The sequence below is a fragment of the Capsicum annuum genome, chromosome 7 (genome assembly GCF_002878395.1).
Source record: "Capsicum annuum cultivar UCD-10X-F1 chromosome 7, UCD10Xv1.1, whole genome shotgun sequence".
Classification (NCBI taxonomy): Eukaryota; Viridiplantae; Streptophyta; class Magnoliopsida; order Solanales; family Solanaceae; genus Capsicum; species Capsicum annuum.
The window spans coordinates 1,654,298-1,670,923 of record NC_061117.1 but is presented as its reverse complement, the minus strand read 5'-3'; the positions used below and the strand labels follow the sequence as shown (position 1 = coordinate 1,670,923).

The following is a 16,626-nucleotide window of genomic DNA, read 5'->3' as shown; positions in this document are numbered from 1 at the left end:
GCTATGCGTGGTGTCCGGGAAAGGGCCCCACCACAAGGGTGTATCGTACGCAGCCTTACCTTGCATTTCTGCCAGAGGCTGTTTCCAAGGCTTGAACTCGTGACCTCCTAATCACATGACAGCAACTTTACCATTTACTCCAAGGCTCCCCTTCATGCGCGGTGTTCGGGGAAGGGCCCCACCACAAGGATGTATCGTACGCAGCCTTACCTTGCATTTCTGCCAGAAGCTATTTGCAAGGCTTGAACCCGTATTTTTTCACATTATAATTGTGTAAAATTTGTTTTCTACTCTTAATACAATAGGAATAAGATATGAACATACCAAAAAGCTAAGGAGATACATATATAAAAACTAGTTAAGTGTACTTGTTTTGCACGTGTATATCACGTTAACTATAATCTTTGAATATAAAAAAAAAAAAAACAAATTATTGTGATTTTGGCATATTCTTAAAACTACAATAATCGATGGGATGATTATTTCTCTTTTTATAATATGATGAGTATTGGTTAGTATTCAATTGTAAATCTATTTTTTCACGTTGAATAGAAAAGTCTTGTAAAAAGAATATTATTTGGTTTGAATTTTTAATTTGAGAAAATAGTTCTTCTTCTTACCATATATTTTAGAACTACTACTTAACTATTAATTCTCCTAATATTTATTACCATAAATTTTTTCTTACCAAATAATTTAGGACTCTTCAATTTTTAAAATATATTACTCTCTTACCAAAATATTTTAGGACTCCTTAATTTTAAATATTATAAAAATAAATAATAATTAAAGAAAATAAGTGAAAAGACAATTTTGTTTATTATAGGGTCTTTTAATGAAGGACAAAAAGTTCAAATCACTTTTCGAGAATCTTCACACTTTTAATATATTATAAATATAGATTATAGATTATAAATTATTGATAATAATTTTAATCTTATAGTATATAATGTAATTTAACGATGGAGGAAATTCGGACGAGCCCTCTTACTGATATTATATCTCAGATGATTCATAAAAACGAAATCTACATTTTGATTTATATATTACGGTATCATTTCAATATTACTATAGTTTTGAGTTTGATAAAATATTAGAGTGTCTGCTAACATTTATAAATAAGATTTTTGATTTACTCAAAAGTGATGTGGGATCTAAAAAAGCAAAATGGTTTAATCAGCATTAAAATAGAGGAATTTTAATCATCGCTTAGTACTTGGTAGTAGTATAACAGTCGAGGCTTGTAATATCTATTAATAATATTAGTATCTTTATTTCCCCAAAAAATGATTGTATATAATTTCGTTCTTTACGTGCATCATAATTTTCAATGTCATGATTAAAATTCATATCATTAAATCCTATATAAAAAATACTTTTTTTTTACGCTATAGCTACTTCACACTTTACAATTCTCCTTTTTAGAAAATTATATCAAAAAAATAATTACTAGTAGTATTAATCATTATTGAGAAAATTCCAATGAAGCTTCATTCTAGAGATATCTTAGATTTTAATCTTTGAATTTTTAAAGAAAAAAAGATTCCTTCTCTTAATATTAGTTAATCATCAAATATTATGGCTAATTTATGTTGATTAATTAATTAATTAATTAATTAATGGGGGACAAAAAGATTGTTGATATGAGGGAACATTCATGCATGGCTAAAAATACTATTTATTTTTTTTCACTAAGTGGGCCTTTTAATCACATAAATTAGCAATAAATAGCTAATATATACTCTTCCAATCACATGAGCTCTAATGATCACACTTAAAAAATTAAACCCCACAAATCCAAAATATACTTTAAATTTTTTTTATAATATCATAAAGAAAAGAAGAAAAAATGATTTAATACATCTACAACCTTTTAAAAGTTGTTAATTAATTTTATTTAGACACTCGAATTAATCAACTGGAACATGTATGAGATTTTACGACTTATTAAGATTAATACAATTAATGGAGATGGCATTTTTAATGAACAATTTATTTATGTAACGGCCACTTGAGATCACATGCAAAAACTTTTTCAAAATTTTGATTCAGAAATATCTAACATGAATACTTTATCATATGTTCAGGTGTTTAATCGAAACATATTGTAATTCAAGCATCTAAATGAAATTTAATTACAAACTAAAAAGTAATTAAACAATCCATTATTTCAGAAAAGGCATAGGGTAACACTCTATACAAATATTTTAAAAGAAAGTTAGTTGCATAAACTTTTTTTTTTTTATCATCTAAAAAGCTAATCTTGTTCTTTAAAAGTCATTTTCTTGAATAATCTATTTGTATTTGTATAATACTAACATAAAAGGTGTCCTAAAAATATACATATAATGTACTAACTTAAACTAAAGTTGTCCCTGCGCATGCTTGGTTAATAATGTTTTAGAACATGATAAGTATTTATTACTAGCTCTCATAAATCCTACACAAAAAAGTGAAAATACAACTTTTTCCTTGAGGGATGAGGAATTAAATTATGATTTTTAAAGTCAAATCATTAGTTTCAAATAATTTAAGCTTGAATTATGTATTCGTCAATTTTTATTAAGATTAAGATATCTGAATCTGAACGCATATTCAGTCAGTGGTTGGCGATGGTTCTTGTAGAGTAAAGCTAGTGGTGGAGATCATTAATAGTGAAGACTATGGGTGGTGATGGCGGTCGTTGTTAATCAATAATGAAGATGGCTAGTGATGATGGTAGCTGACCGTAATTAATTATTGTAGAATAAGGCTAGTGGTGGAGGTCGTTAATAGTGAAGATGGTGGTTGGTGATAGTGATTGTTCGCGAGGGTCATTGTGTAGCGGAATCTAGTGGTTGAGGTGTTGATGGCGATGCCCAGTTGTGAAAGTGGCGATGAAAGCAACTGCGATGGTGGTTATGAATGGAGGTCAATGGTGATGGTCATTGTGTACCAGAGACTTAGTGGTTAAGGTGTTGATGGTGATGCCCAGCTGTTAAAGTGGTTGGCGATGAGAGTGATCGCGATGGTGGTTATGAATGGGAGGTCAATGGCGATGGTCATTGTGTATCGAAGACTGGTGGTTGAGGTGTTGATCGCGATGCCCTGGTTGTGAAAGTGGCTAGCAATGAAAGTGATCGCGATGGTGGTTATGAATGGAGGTCAATGGTGATGGTCATTGTGTATCGGAGACCGGTGGTTGAGGTGTTATGGCGATGCCCGATTGTGGAAGTGGCTAGCGACGAAAGTGACCACGATGGTAGTTATGAATGGAGGTCAATAGTGATGGTGGTCAATAGTGATGATGGTGCGCTAAAATAGTGGTAAAATGTCATATTTACGCGATCTCATCTTAACAATTTTGTACAAGAACTAAAAAAAAAAAAAAAAAAAAAAAAAAAAAAAAGGACAGCCCAGTGCACTAAAGCTCCCGCTACGCGCACGGTCCGAGGAAGGGCGCCTCCACTACCTTGCATTTCTGTCAAAGGTTTGTTTTCAAGACTTAAACTCGTGACCTCCTGGTCTCCCTTTTGATTTTGTACAAGAACTAAATAAATCAAAATAATTAGAAGTTGTAAAAGCAAATAGATACACTTAATGAATTGAGATCCAAATAATTCAAATTCATACATTGTTGAAAGAAAAAACAAATGAGACACCACACATCTAAAAACTTAGAAACTTACAACCTAGGCCATCCAAACAACATAATTCCAACACACAAAAGGAACTAAAACATCATGGCCCAAAGACAACTCTAACCTTGTGATGTTGTTACCTATTTAGCCATCTAGAAAGTAATTGATCTTAGCTTGAACACATGGTATAAATTTAAAGTTATAAAACATTAGGGACCTAATGAAAGTTTTCTCTTTTAGTATTTTCATTATCTTACAACCTTTCATGTTTGTATAGTGGATAACATGTGTTAAAAGAATCCTCAAATGGAAAATTAATTTGGCTATTTGTTAAATAACATGTATTGATTTGCAAAAATCAATTTTGGGTCCCCTTTCATCTATAACCATCATTATAACATTAAAATATCATGAGGGGACATTAATTAAAGGGATTTTTTTGTTTTTTTTTATTTTTGCTATATCAATAAAATATCAAGATGGGCTAGGTTTTAAATAATCTTTCTATCTGTACAAACATCTCATCAAGTCAATTTTCTTCAAATACTTGGATAGCCTTTGTTGGGGGATTACGACTTTGTTTACTGTCTTTTTGTCCTGAGCCGGGGATCTATCAGAAACAACATCTCTGCCTCTTCGGGGGGAACAGTAGGGACTGCGTACATTTTACCCTCCCCAGACCCCACTAGGTGGGAGTACACTGAGTATGTTGTTGTTATTGTTGGCTTTGTAGAGGGGATACAAAGAAGCTATAGCGCGCTCAAGGGTGTGGTCTAATGGTTAATGAAGCGAGTGAAACTATGCAAGATCAAGGTTCACGTCTAAATTTTTAAAATAACAATAAAAAACGGTGCACAAAGCATCGCACGTTCATGCAAGGTAGGGGGAAGGGTGCACAGTCTATCCTAACGTAAGTATTAGCAACTAATTCCATGATTCGAACCCGTGACCTATAGGTCATTTACCGTTGCTCCAAGACTCCCCTTCGTCAAGGTTCACATCTCATTAGACAAAGTCGTTTGATGAACTCCTCCCATCTTCCTAAGCATTGGTAGGCAGAGTTACGAGTTACTTGTTATCTGTCTTGGTAAAGAGGTAACAAGTATCCGATGACATAGTCGAGGTGTGCATAAGCTATCTCTAATGTCACGTTATCAAAAACTGGAAAAAGAAAAGCACTTAGCTTTTTCAAGAACTCATATGCACACATGCAACAACATATCGAGGGTAATCTCACGAGCGGTATGTGGGAAAGGTAGAGTATATGCAGAGCTTACCCGGCCAGGGGCAGAGCCACTTTTGGACAAGAGGGTTCATCCGGCCCCTTAACCAAAAAACTACCCCTTCGGCTAGTTCGTATATTCACTTCTGAACCCCCATAGTGAAAATTCTGGCTCCGCCATTGACCCGGCCCCTACTTTGTAGAGATAGAGAGGTTGTTTCCGATAGACCCTCGGCTCATATTCACACATGCATTTTTGGAATTAGATACTAAAGTAAACTTTATAAAACTTGTTAATCTTAAAGTAAAAGGTGGATTAATGATTCATAATAAAGCTATGAATTGACACTTTATATGGACCCTATGATGATAAAAACCAACAAAATAGCTCAGAATAAGAGGTGATTTAACACTTTTGAACTTTCTATTTATATCTCTCTTAAGTGAATTTAGCATTCTATCAAAACTTCACTAACCTCAAAAACAACTGTTCCGTCGTGGTTGAAAGATCGATGGATCTTGATTCGAATCCAACACTTTCACAAGCACATCCCGAGACGATGGACTTCCTTTCACGCACTTGGTGCAACTTTGCAGTTCAAGCGTTCCATCTGGAGATGCAAGATCAAGCTCTCGTTCTACATGAAAACTCAATCAAGAATCTTCCGGTAAGTTAATCATCGTCAAATCCTGTATAACATAACAACAGTTTAACGAGGTTTCATGATTCAATATTAATATATCGCGTTGGTATCACAGAATATGGAGAAGAGCATGAAGATGGATGATACAGATAATTCAATTCCACCATGGAAATCCAACGATGTCAAGGTAAGAAGTAGAATAAAAAGTATGTGCATTATCGACCTCAGATTGTTTCAGAAAAGGCACATGACATACTTTCGTTTGTTTTTTAGTCATGGATATGGATGCAACAAGCCATGCATCCCGAAGTGAATTACAACAGCTATTTCCAGAAAAAATGGGTAAGTACAAAATCATTCAATCGCCCAGAAATTTTCACCGACTATTCCTTTTTGAGACGGTTGTTTAGTAAATGACCCTTTTTGTATTTCTCTTGCAACTTATGGATCTTTATACCACGATCAAAAGATCCATTTCGAGCAAACTGTAACGAGAAAATGTTAGAACAGTCTAGAATTTTGTAAATGTTGCTGCAGCCATGTCGGATCCTTCAAAAATACACTATATTTGGAGGATCCGACAAGCACCCGTCGACACTTTTGACGAGTCCGAGCAACATAGGGTTGAGCAATATATGAGCAAACATTAGAGCCGAGTCTTAACATATTCCGGAGAGGTAATTTCCCAGAGATTATATATGCACAACTTTTAAAATAGGGACAAAATCTAAACGGTGACCTTTATAAAGGACATTTGTGTGAAAATAAACTCAGTACGGAAAGCTTGCTTCATGCAGATGCCATGGAAAATAGGACCGCTAAAAAATGTGTCGATCAAGAAATGGATCAAAGAAATTAAGCAAAAGAGGAAAGAAGAAAAGAGATTGCAGAAGGCCGAAGTACATGCAGCAATATCAGTAGCAGGTGTTGCAGCTGCGTTAGCCGCCATCGCTGCTGAAAACTTGAACCGTGATGAGTCAGGACGTACAAAGGAGTCAGCTGTGGCTTCTGCAGCTGCACTTGTTGCTGCACAATGCGCAAAAGTGGCAGAAGCTATGGGGGCAAAACGGGACCAAATCAGCAGTGTCATAGGCTCAGCCATGACCGGCACAAGCACGAGCGACATTCTGACACTTACAGCTGCAGCTACGACTTGTAATGACTTCTCTCCACCTCTTAAAATGCATAGTGTGCACCTAACTTAGCTGTAAGTAAAACTCACCGATTGGACTTGCACTGTGTCTCAGCTATCAGAGGAGCGGAAACACTTAAAGCGAGATCCGGCTACAAGAATATATTAAATGGAAGCACACCAGTACTCCCAATTGAAGATAGTAACGACTACAACTTTAACTACGAGAATTGCAGATCTATTCTCTCCAAGGGGACAGAGCTCTACATTGAGAAACCAGATGGTATGTCTATTTCTCTATAACGAACAATTTACTATATAAAGCTGCAAATAAGCAAATTCAGAGAGGGACTAATATATGGTTTTTTCCAGATTCAGTCGCAACAGTTATACAAGGAAATGATAGTTAATGCAAAAACAAAAGAATGAAGTTTCGATTCTCTGAAAATTTTCCGTTGTTGGATCACTGTCTGATGCTTTTTTTGTGTGTTTTGCTACGTGGAACAGGAAGATCCAAGCTAAAGTCGGTGTCCATTATCTTAAATAGCGAAGCCAAGGTGTGAACATTATCGAAATCGTAATATCTCTTCAGCTGATAATCATGCATTACCTCTTGTATACATTTGCTCCAATAACATAGCAGAGTCATAACTCGAGAATAAAACGATTTCAAAAAGAAAAATAAAGCACACCGCTCTCTTCTCTGTTCTGTTGTAAAAGTGAACAGTAAAAAATACACCTAAAGTATCATGTTTTCGCGAGTTCCTCCTTTAACTGTCATGCGTTCACTTTTCCTACCTGAACTATCATCAACTATTTATCGAAACACTATCAGTTGTTCCCTTTCCTACCTAAACTATCATTATCGTTCAAGTAGGAAAACGGAACAAGGGATAGTTGAGGTATGTTTTGATAAATAGTTGGTGATAGTTCAAGTAGGAAAAGTGAACATCTGCTAATTCAGGTAGAAAACTCGCAAAAACATGATACTTCAAACGTGTTTTTTACCATTATCTCTTGTTTTAATGATAACCTCGGAAAGGAAGAGCAAATGTCATGCACGAGATCTCGGTATGATGTGTTCAAATACGTAACTTAAATTCCTGTTCGTATGTTACAGGTTATCCTAAGAACAAGGAAGCCAACTGTGTTGAAGGCCTTCTCAAGTCAAACGGAAAGTATGTCCGTTTCTTCACCTTAGTATTTCTTGCACAATACTTTCTGTTATGCTAATTAGATAGTTAACAAATTTACGAACACCTCCACATCTAATTGTAGGTGTCGTATTAGACCTACATGCGGAGCTGTATAAGGATTCAAACGGAGCGGAAACTGATAGTTGCTATCTTATTGTGCTAACTACAAACAAGGGAATCATCAAGCTAGACATGATGGATGATTACCAGCAATACAGAATGTGGTCAATGACTATTAACCAAATGCTGACGCTCTCTACTTCATTTACAAAATATGAGCTCCAATTTTACAAAAACTAGTCTAAATAAAGATTTGTGGCATCAGAATATTTTGTCGAATAAGTTTTGTTATGTAAAGGTTATAGTATTTAACAACTTCCAAGCTGTCAGATCTGTTAATAGTTACATAACCGTTGTGTTTGTGGATAAGTTATGTGTTTGTTGATTGTATTGTTTGCTTCAATCCTTTAAGGTTTTTCATTTATCACCTTGTTCACTTGGATAGCAGTTTCTTGAGTCAATCCTAATTATTTTATTTGATGAATTAATTATTCTACGTAAGGCAGAAATGTAAGGTAAGGCAGCATACAATACACCCTAGTGGTGGGGCCCTTCCCCGGACCCTGCGCATAGCCGAGCTTTAGGGCACCGGACTGCCCTTTTTTAAAAAAAAAAATTATTCTACGTCCAAGAATTCACCTAAAGCTCCTCGGGGAATCTTAGTAGCTCAATTGGTTGGTTACCTGGACTTTTCACCTTGCTGGAGAGGCTTCGATTCCCAACCTTGTATCCCACCCCCACCCCCCAAAAAAAATACTAAAGCTCCTCAAGTAATGTGGAAAACACATGTATACGTCGCATCACACATTGAGAGCATATATTTTCTCTCTTTCAATTTGTGCAACATAGTTTGACTGGCTAGGGAGTTTAAGAAAGGTAAAAACTTTTCGAAACTTGTGGTTTTAAACCAACCATAACGTCCGTGTGGCTATAAAAGCTTATCATCAAGGATAAAAGGGAAAGTTCAAGTTAAATTGTATCCAAACAACAACATACCCAGTATAATCCCACGAGTGGGTCCGGGGAGGTTAGGATGTACGCAAACCATACCCCTACATTTATGGGGTAGAGAGGCCGTTTCCGATCAAGTTAATTTCCAAATATATTGCGTTCTTTTCGGGGGGTCAGAAAAGAAACAGTATCATTCTTTTTAGATCAGGGGAAGTACATATCATACAACAGTCAGATATACGAGACAGGTACTAGAGATGATTAAAACATGGACATGGAGGCAAGAAATGTCGAGGAGTCAAAATTATCGTCTGTCTTCTTTCCATATATTTCCTGTCTTTTCCGTTGGTATTTCTTACAGAACATAATTTAATCAAACCACGCGTACAAAATTTCAAAATTTCCGATACCTAGCTGAAACTCCGATCCATTCTTTCCAAAAAGCAAATGATACTACCAAAAATTCAACCTAGAATAGTTAAAGAAAAATTAAACAAAACTTTGCTAATCAAGAACAGAATCACTGGCCTTTCCGTGTATACACAGCAACAGATGCCTGATGTTCTCGATCCACCTTGAAGTGAGCATGGAAGAACCGTTTTATCTGTCAATCACGCAGACATACTTGAATGAGCACATCGCACTCCCACTTTTTCCAAAAAAAAGAAATAGAGAAAATATACACTGTTATAGAAGCAGATCGAGGGAAAGAACAGCAACCTCTCCGAAATTATGCAACGCTAGAAAGTCCTTTAGTAGTTTTTCCTGATAGTCGAAGAGCACAATGTGACTAGGTATAGACCAGTTCTTAGCAAATTCTGTTGCGAAACCGGCTGGATCCGCCAGGAACCGATCAGACTCGTCCAGAGCTCCTTTCTCGTCGCTGTAGAAATGAATAAACAAAGGTTCAATTCTGTCGAAAAAACTCGAAATAAAGCAAAAGAGTATACCCAGAGACGTACATCGGCGGTCTATAGTACATACCTTGGTGTGCAATCCAAGAAACGCATAGGAAGGTTACGGTGAAGAGTTGAGTAGTAAGGTGTGGCATGGCACGGTGTCAAGAAAAGGACGCTTTTCACTTTCCCATTGTACGCTTCGACGGAGAGGTAGTTAATTACATCCTCTGTCCCTCTCTGTTGCAAGAGGTTACAGATAGAATAATAAGTTTCATGGAAATTGAAAGTTTCGATGCTATAAACGAACAAAAAAAAGAGAACTAAAGACATCAAGCTTTTGCAAGAAAAATATTTCTTTTGCGAAAGGCGAGAAGAAAGTCAGACTGTAGAAATACCTGATGAACCATACTCATGTAAATTGCCATTGGAATATTACTAACTGCTAAGAACAGGATGGCCAGTTGCAATTTTGCTGAGCAACTGTCATGAGTGCTTGGAGATCTTTTGCCTTGGCCATTAGACTTATCGGGCCCTCCAATTGTTGCCAACCAGTAACCAGCGAACATTAAAGCTATTGGAAGCACAGGAAGGACAAACCTGTTTTTCGGACCGTTTAGAGAACATCACTAATCCAACTCAACTAAGCCTATGACATGAAGTTATTATGGAACATTAAGTTTAATTACTATCATCATCTATGTTGCTCGGACTCCCCAAACATGTCACCGAACCCGTGTCGGATCCTCCAAAAATACACTAGTTTTGGATGATCCAACACACACACATCGACATTTTTGAAGAGTCTGAGCAACTGAACAATTACCTGAACTCTTTGTGACCCAACAAGCTATATATTCCCAAACACCAAGCGATTAGACCAGATAGTTTCCACTGCTTAGATTTGAAAATGCCAGCAAGCGAAAATGGTAAGAATGTGAAGACCATAACTGTAAAACCCTGACTGAAGTACCAATGCCACACATGAGTTCCATAATAATCTCCACCGGAGGAGAGAAAATTGAACTTCAGAAAGTTCAAAGGCACAAGGACCCAAGTGCCATACATCCAGCCATCCACCAGAAACGTAAGTCCCAGAATTAATGTCCTGACTCCATGTGCAAGAAGAGGTAAAAGATTTTGTCAGTATGTAATTTTATAGCATAATGAACAATAGATCGGCTGCAAACACAAATACCGGTATCTAATCATAACGACCAATTGAAGTTTTAAGATAATACTAGAGATCTATGTTGCTGGAACTCCTCAAAAATATCGATGGGTGCATGTCGGATACTCCAAAAGTAGAGCATTTTGGAGAATCTGACAAGGGTGCGGCAACAATTTTTGGAGAGTCCAAGCAACATAGCTATAGACGACTTTACCAGAAATAATAAACTCTAAGAAGACGGATATCACAAGAAGTAACCCAATTAGTAAAAGTCTTCCCTATTTTTAGTTATATGTTCCATTCAATGGAAGATAAACAATCAAACACAATTTTCATGTCAGAACAGAAAACAGTCAAATATGATGAAACTTCTTTCTTTTCGATGAAAAGCTGTCAACTACATCAGCAACAACTTAATTGTTCTATGAGTTCTCCTGAATCTATAAATTTTATGGATGAGAACAGTAGCGTTGAGGACAAGGTTACATAGGTGTTCCATTTCCTACATTCATGTCTACGTCATTCCTTTTAAGCAAGAGAAACAATGAACAGTTTCAAATATGATATACTATGTCGAAAAAAAACTAAAAAAAATGAATAAACCTTTTCTAATCAGCTAGAATTAGTTTTAAGGGATAGGGAAACTTAGTTGGAGGCTAAGTTGTGCGGACTCTTCGCTTTCAGTGTCGTACCCGTGTCGGGTTCTCCAAAAATATACTGCTTTTAGAGAATCCAACACGCACCCGTAGACGTTTTTGAAGAGTTCGAGCAACATAGGTTGGAAGTGAATGGTCATATTAACTCATATCACCAAAATCTTGAATATCCAATGTATTCTAAGATAGAAGGGACTCAGCTAGCAACGCAATAAAATCATAGGTCCTGCTATTGAGTTCGCTTAGTCCCTCAACTTACCTAGTAAACTGAATGCAATTACATATCTCGACAATAGGATGACATAGTTGTGAGAAGTAAAGATACTTACCCAATAGGAATCACCTCAAGAAGAACAAATTTCAGCTTATCACGTGTCAGGTACAGCTCTAGGAGGCCAATATAGATCCATGTAATGGCACTTGTAGGTCGGACTGCACATGCTAATGCAGCTATAGCTAAACCCCATTTTCTTGAACCCCGAGAAATTTTACTAGCAGACGGTCTAATGCAAGGCCAGTAGTACAGGCTCACAACAGTAAGAACAGTCTCCAGACTATTGGATAAAGTACGCGTGATACAGAAAAACATGAACCAGTTTGTCAACTGCGCAAAAAGCTGCAGATGGATCAAGTACTTCAGTTTCAACAACAATGGAGTGAAGCATACACAGTTAAATGTATAAAATACCCCAATAGCGCACGAGCATTTGTCGATTTCTTATTAACATAAAAAACAGGATCAAGAAAATGGTACGTTTCATAGTTGAAAAGTATACCGCGAATTTTGCAACACTGTCACCAAATATCTCTTGAGAGAGCTTAAATAAATAGAGGTCCCCAATAGCTGAAAATACCGACTGCAGCAGTCGCGGAGTCCTTATCTGGGAAGAATTGAGACTTTGTTAAGCACTATGGAAAAAACATCTAATGCGTACGCGTGCAACAGCAATTACCAATAATGAAACTAAACGTGCAAAACCGCAAACAGCAAAGAGCAAAAAGCATCCATTAAAAAGCAGCATATACTAAATCTTACTTTTAGTTGTCTACAAAGTGTACTCCAGAGTGAGGCAAAATTGGTACCCCTTCCGTTCTAACTTTACACATATTAAGGCGAAAATTGAAGCTTTATTGTATTTATACAGCAGTAGGCCAAATGATGGAGAGAAACTGAAATCTGAAGAAGTGTATAATCATATCTTTTCTGTAGCACAATATTAAATAAAGTATTGAACTTTCTTTAGAAAGTAGACTAAAATTGTGGATAACCCAAATAGGAAGTACGAAAATAAGACTTGACCGGAGGAGTAATATTAATAACCAAGCCCATCATCTCCATCCAGTTCTTAATTTCTAGTATCATAAAGCCAACTAGATTCTCACCACATGCTACTGCAGACCTAAATTGCTCGGACTTGGGTACGAGTGTCCGATACGGGTACGGATCTAGAGGTCGGATCCTTCACGGTCTCAATTTAAAGATTCGGGGATATGGATCTAGGGATGGATACGGGTGCAGGGACTTGGCAAAAAATAATTTAAATATCTAAAAATAGAGTTATAAACATAAATTATGAGATATTATATGAAAAAATTGAGGAGAAAATATCGTTCAAGAAGAAAATCTTGGAAGGAGATAAAAAGAAAAGCAATAACATAGAAATTTCTATACACAAGGTATTCCATTTTCTTCAATTTCACCTTAGCTTTTATTTTAATTACAAAATTTCTTAAATCTTTTCGGACTTTTCCAGTCGCTTTTGGTCAAAGTACCCAAAATTGGTTGACCAGATCAAGTACGGATCCCACACCCACACCCATGTCGTGTCGACACGGGTGCAACACCGAAAGTGAAGAGTCCAAGTAACTTAGTTGCAAACCCAAAACCACATACGGACCGCAATGCAGTAACTAGTAAGAGGAAATGTGAGAGTTTCTACACTAACTTTCATGGATAACTCGTAAAACAAGCTAATAAACTAAGGACATAGAAAAACTAAAAATGGAATTTATAGCATCTTGCTAAGGACAAAAGGAATATACTGAGCTATGTTGCTCAGACTCTCCAAAAATATTGTCGCACTCGTGTTGGATCCTAAAAAATGCACTACTTTGAAGGATCCAACATGCACCTGGTAGTGTCTTTGAGTAGTAGGAGCAACATAGCTGAGATTTCAACTGCACAAGACCTGTTGTGTTTACATTTACATTTTCATTTTATGAAACAATCCAGAACAAACTATAAATGTTGATTCTCCATTATACTTACTATTTAATGCCGTTTTATTTAAGATAGAACTCATGGGAATTGAAGCACACATCCTAGTGTCTTGCCTACAGAGAAATGCAGCTTAAGCGACCGAAACACCATCTCCGAGCTTTTCCGAGATTCACGGCTTACTGTGCCTTAAATGATCTTTTGACAACATAGATTCTACTCCAGCCCCAAACACAAAATACACAAAATACGGACCGCAATGAATTAAGAAGAAAATGTGAGAGTTTCTGCACTAATGTTTATGGATTTCACTCACATAACATTGCTTTGTTCCGAGTTACTTGAGCCATGGGTCTTTCAGAAACAGCTTCTCTACCAAGGGTAATGCGTACGCGTCTGGAGAGAGTAGTGTGTACGCAGACCTTAACCTACCTTGGGAGGTAGAGAGCTCCCAAGGTATTACGAGACATTGCCATATCACGAGACAACCTAAAAATACAATAAAGGCTGATTCTTGCATAGCTACACAATCAAGTATCAACCTTTCAGCATCAAAATCACTTTTTTTTTTATAACAGTGGTGTCCGGGCCAGCTTTCGCGCACCTCGAGTAATTCCACGGGATACCTGACACCTCCCACCAGCAACAGATACCAGGTACCAAATCACATTAATCAACCCAACAAAATTGAAAAAGCCAAAAACTATTATGATACAACCCAAAAATACAATAAAGGTTGATTCTTCCATAGCTACACAATCAAGTATCAAACTTTCAGCATCAAAATCACATTATTTTCGATAACAGTGGCGTCCGACCCAGTTTTCACGCACCTCAACTAATTCCACAGGATACCTGACACCTCCCACCGGTAACAGGTACCAAGTAACAAATCACATTAATCAACCCAACAAAATTGAAAAAGACAAAAACAATTATGAGACAACACAAAAATACAATAAAGGTTGATTCTTGCATAGCTACATATTCAAGTATCAACCTTTCAGCATCAAAATCACATTTTTCTTATAACGTTGGTGTTCAGACCAACTTTTGCTCACCTCGACTAATTCCACAGGATACCTCAGGATACCTGACAGGATGACACCTCCCACCAGCCAGAGGTACTAGGTAACAAATCACATTAATTAACCCAACAAAATTGAAAAGACAAAACTATTATGAAAACAACAAAAAAAATGCAATAAAGGTTGATTCTTGCATAGCTACACAATCAAGCATCAATCTTTAGCTCAAACTAATCAACCCCAAAAACTCATAAAACAATTAGTAACTAATTACCATGAACCAAGGTTTGTCAAGATTCAAAAAGGCAAGAACTTTATACAAGGCAGCAAATATCACTGGATGCAAATAACTCCTTATACCCTTTTCCCATTCCCATGTCAAATGCCCATACCTGCACACACCAAAAAAAAAAAAAGATAAAAAATAAAAAAATATATAAAAATATTACGATAAAAATAGACTTGTTTGAATCTCAAAATCCAAAACGTGCAACATAAATCATAGTACCAAGCATTGGGAAAAATAGTACCCCTTTGTACCAATTTTACATGACACAGTTCACATATTTCGAGAGTCAAACAGTATAATTTTGACCGTGATAACTACGTAAAAAGTACTATAAGCCACGGTTACTATCAAAAAAACATTTGTTTGAATCTCAAAATACGAAAAGTGACAATGAGAATAAAAAATATTTCAAGAATTGGGAAAAATAGTACCCCTTTGTACCAATTTATATGGCACAGTCCACATTTCAAGAGCCAAACAGTATAATTTCAACCATGAAAACTAGTAAAAAGTACTCTAAGCCACAGTTACTATTGAAAAAACATTTATTTGAATCTCGAAATATGAAAATTGACACACAAAAAGTATAAAGTATTTCAAGAATTGGGAAAAATAGTACCCCTTTGTACCAATTTATATGGCACAGTTCACATTTCGAGAGTCAAACAGTATAACTTTGACAGTAAAACTACTAAAAAGTACTATAAGCCACAGTTTACTGTAAAAAAAAATATTTATTTGAATCTCGAAATACGAAAAGTGACACATACTTCAAGAATTGAGAAAAAGACACAAACCCAAATGAGATATGATGAGCAACTTCAAGGGCTTGCCAATGTTCATCTGGATTGAAATATGTTTGGACAAAAAAAGCATTAATAAATCTGAAGAATAAACATAGGTAAAATACATTATTATTCAATAAAGGGTGTGTGAATTTGTTGTTTTTAGGAGTTTTGGGAATTTTAAGGTTGTTTTTGATGTTGTTATTAGTTGATGAAACATCAACATTCTTCCTTTGTCTCATGGTGGAATGATTTGATTGAATTTTCAAGATTTGGAAATGGGAAATTCTTTTCTTTTGTTAAAATAGGAGGGAGATTTAGTCTTTTTTTTTATTCTTTTTTGTTTATTTGTAAGTTTTTTATTTGTATTTTATTTTGGGCGTGTTTGGTTAGACTGAAAATGTTTTCTTAGAAAATAAGTAATTTTTTAACTCTTGATCTTAATTTGGGATTTAGTTCTCGATCTTGATTCTAACTCTCGATCTGAGACTTATGCACTAAGATCCAATCTTAACGCCCATTCGAGACCCACCCTTGACTCGAAACTAGGTTAGGGTTAGGGTCGAGGTCAGAAATCGGGTGGCTAAGGTTGAAAAAGAATTTAATTCTTAATATTGATCCTGACTCCCGTTTGAGACTTAGTAACTAGGATCCAATCTTAATGCCGATCTGGGACCCACCCCTAACCCAAATCTAGGTTGGGAGTCAAGACTCAGTTCATGGTTGGGGTTGGGGTTGGGGTCGGAAATCGGGTGGGT

General features: G+C 36.2%; 2 protein-coding genes across 4 annotated transcripts; one reads left to right on the top strand and one right to left on the bottom strand.

The window, feature by feature from the left end:
- Positions 1-5,250: 5,250 nt before the first annotated feature.
- LOC107854245 (mannosyltransferase APTG1) lies at positions 5,251-16,191 on the bottom strand. 3 transcript variants are annotated; one of them, XM_016699249.2, is made up of 10 exons: positions 15,854-16,191; positions 15,069-15,186; positions 12,325-12,429; positions 11,878-12,164; positions 10,548-10,829; positions 10,120-10,321; positions 9,810-9,961; positions 9,546-9,708; positions 9,354-9,429; positions 5,251-5,532 (listed from the first exon to the last, which is right to left on the bottom strand). In XM_016699249.2, exons 1-10 carry the CDS (start codon positions 16,108-16,110, stop codon positions 5,516-5,518), a joined length of 1,659 nt encoding a protein of 552 aa, XP_016554735.1. In that variant the 5' UTR covers positions 16,111-16,191; the 3' UTR covers positions 5,251-5,515. The 3 variants fall into 3 exon arrangements, with proteins under 3 accessions (XP_016554735.1, XP_016554736.1, XP_047271030.1); XM_016699250.2 differs by having other exon boundaries at positions 5,398-5,532; positions 15,881-16,191; XM_047415074.1 differs by lacking the exon at positions 15,854-16,191 and adding an exon at positions 15,515-15,772 and having other exon boundaries at positions 5,398-5,532.
- Positions 5,355-8,298, top strand: LOC107854246 (VAN3-binding protein). The gene is made up of 8 exons (XM_016699252.2): positions 5,355-5,510; positions 5,602-5,673; positions 5,760-5,828; positions 6,284-6,641; positions 6,734-6,901; positions 7,126-7,175; positions 7,739-7,796; positions 7,897-8,298. Exons 1-8 carry the CDS (start codon positions 5,355-5,357, stop codon positions 8,112-8,114), a joined length of 1,149 nt encoding a protein of 382 aa, XP_016554738.1. The 3' UTR covers positions 8,115-8,298.
- Positions 16,192-16,626: the final 435 nt, after the last annotated feature.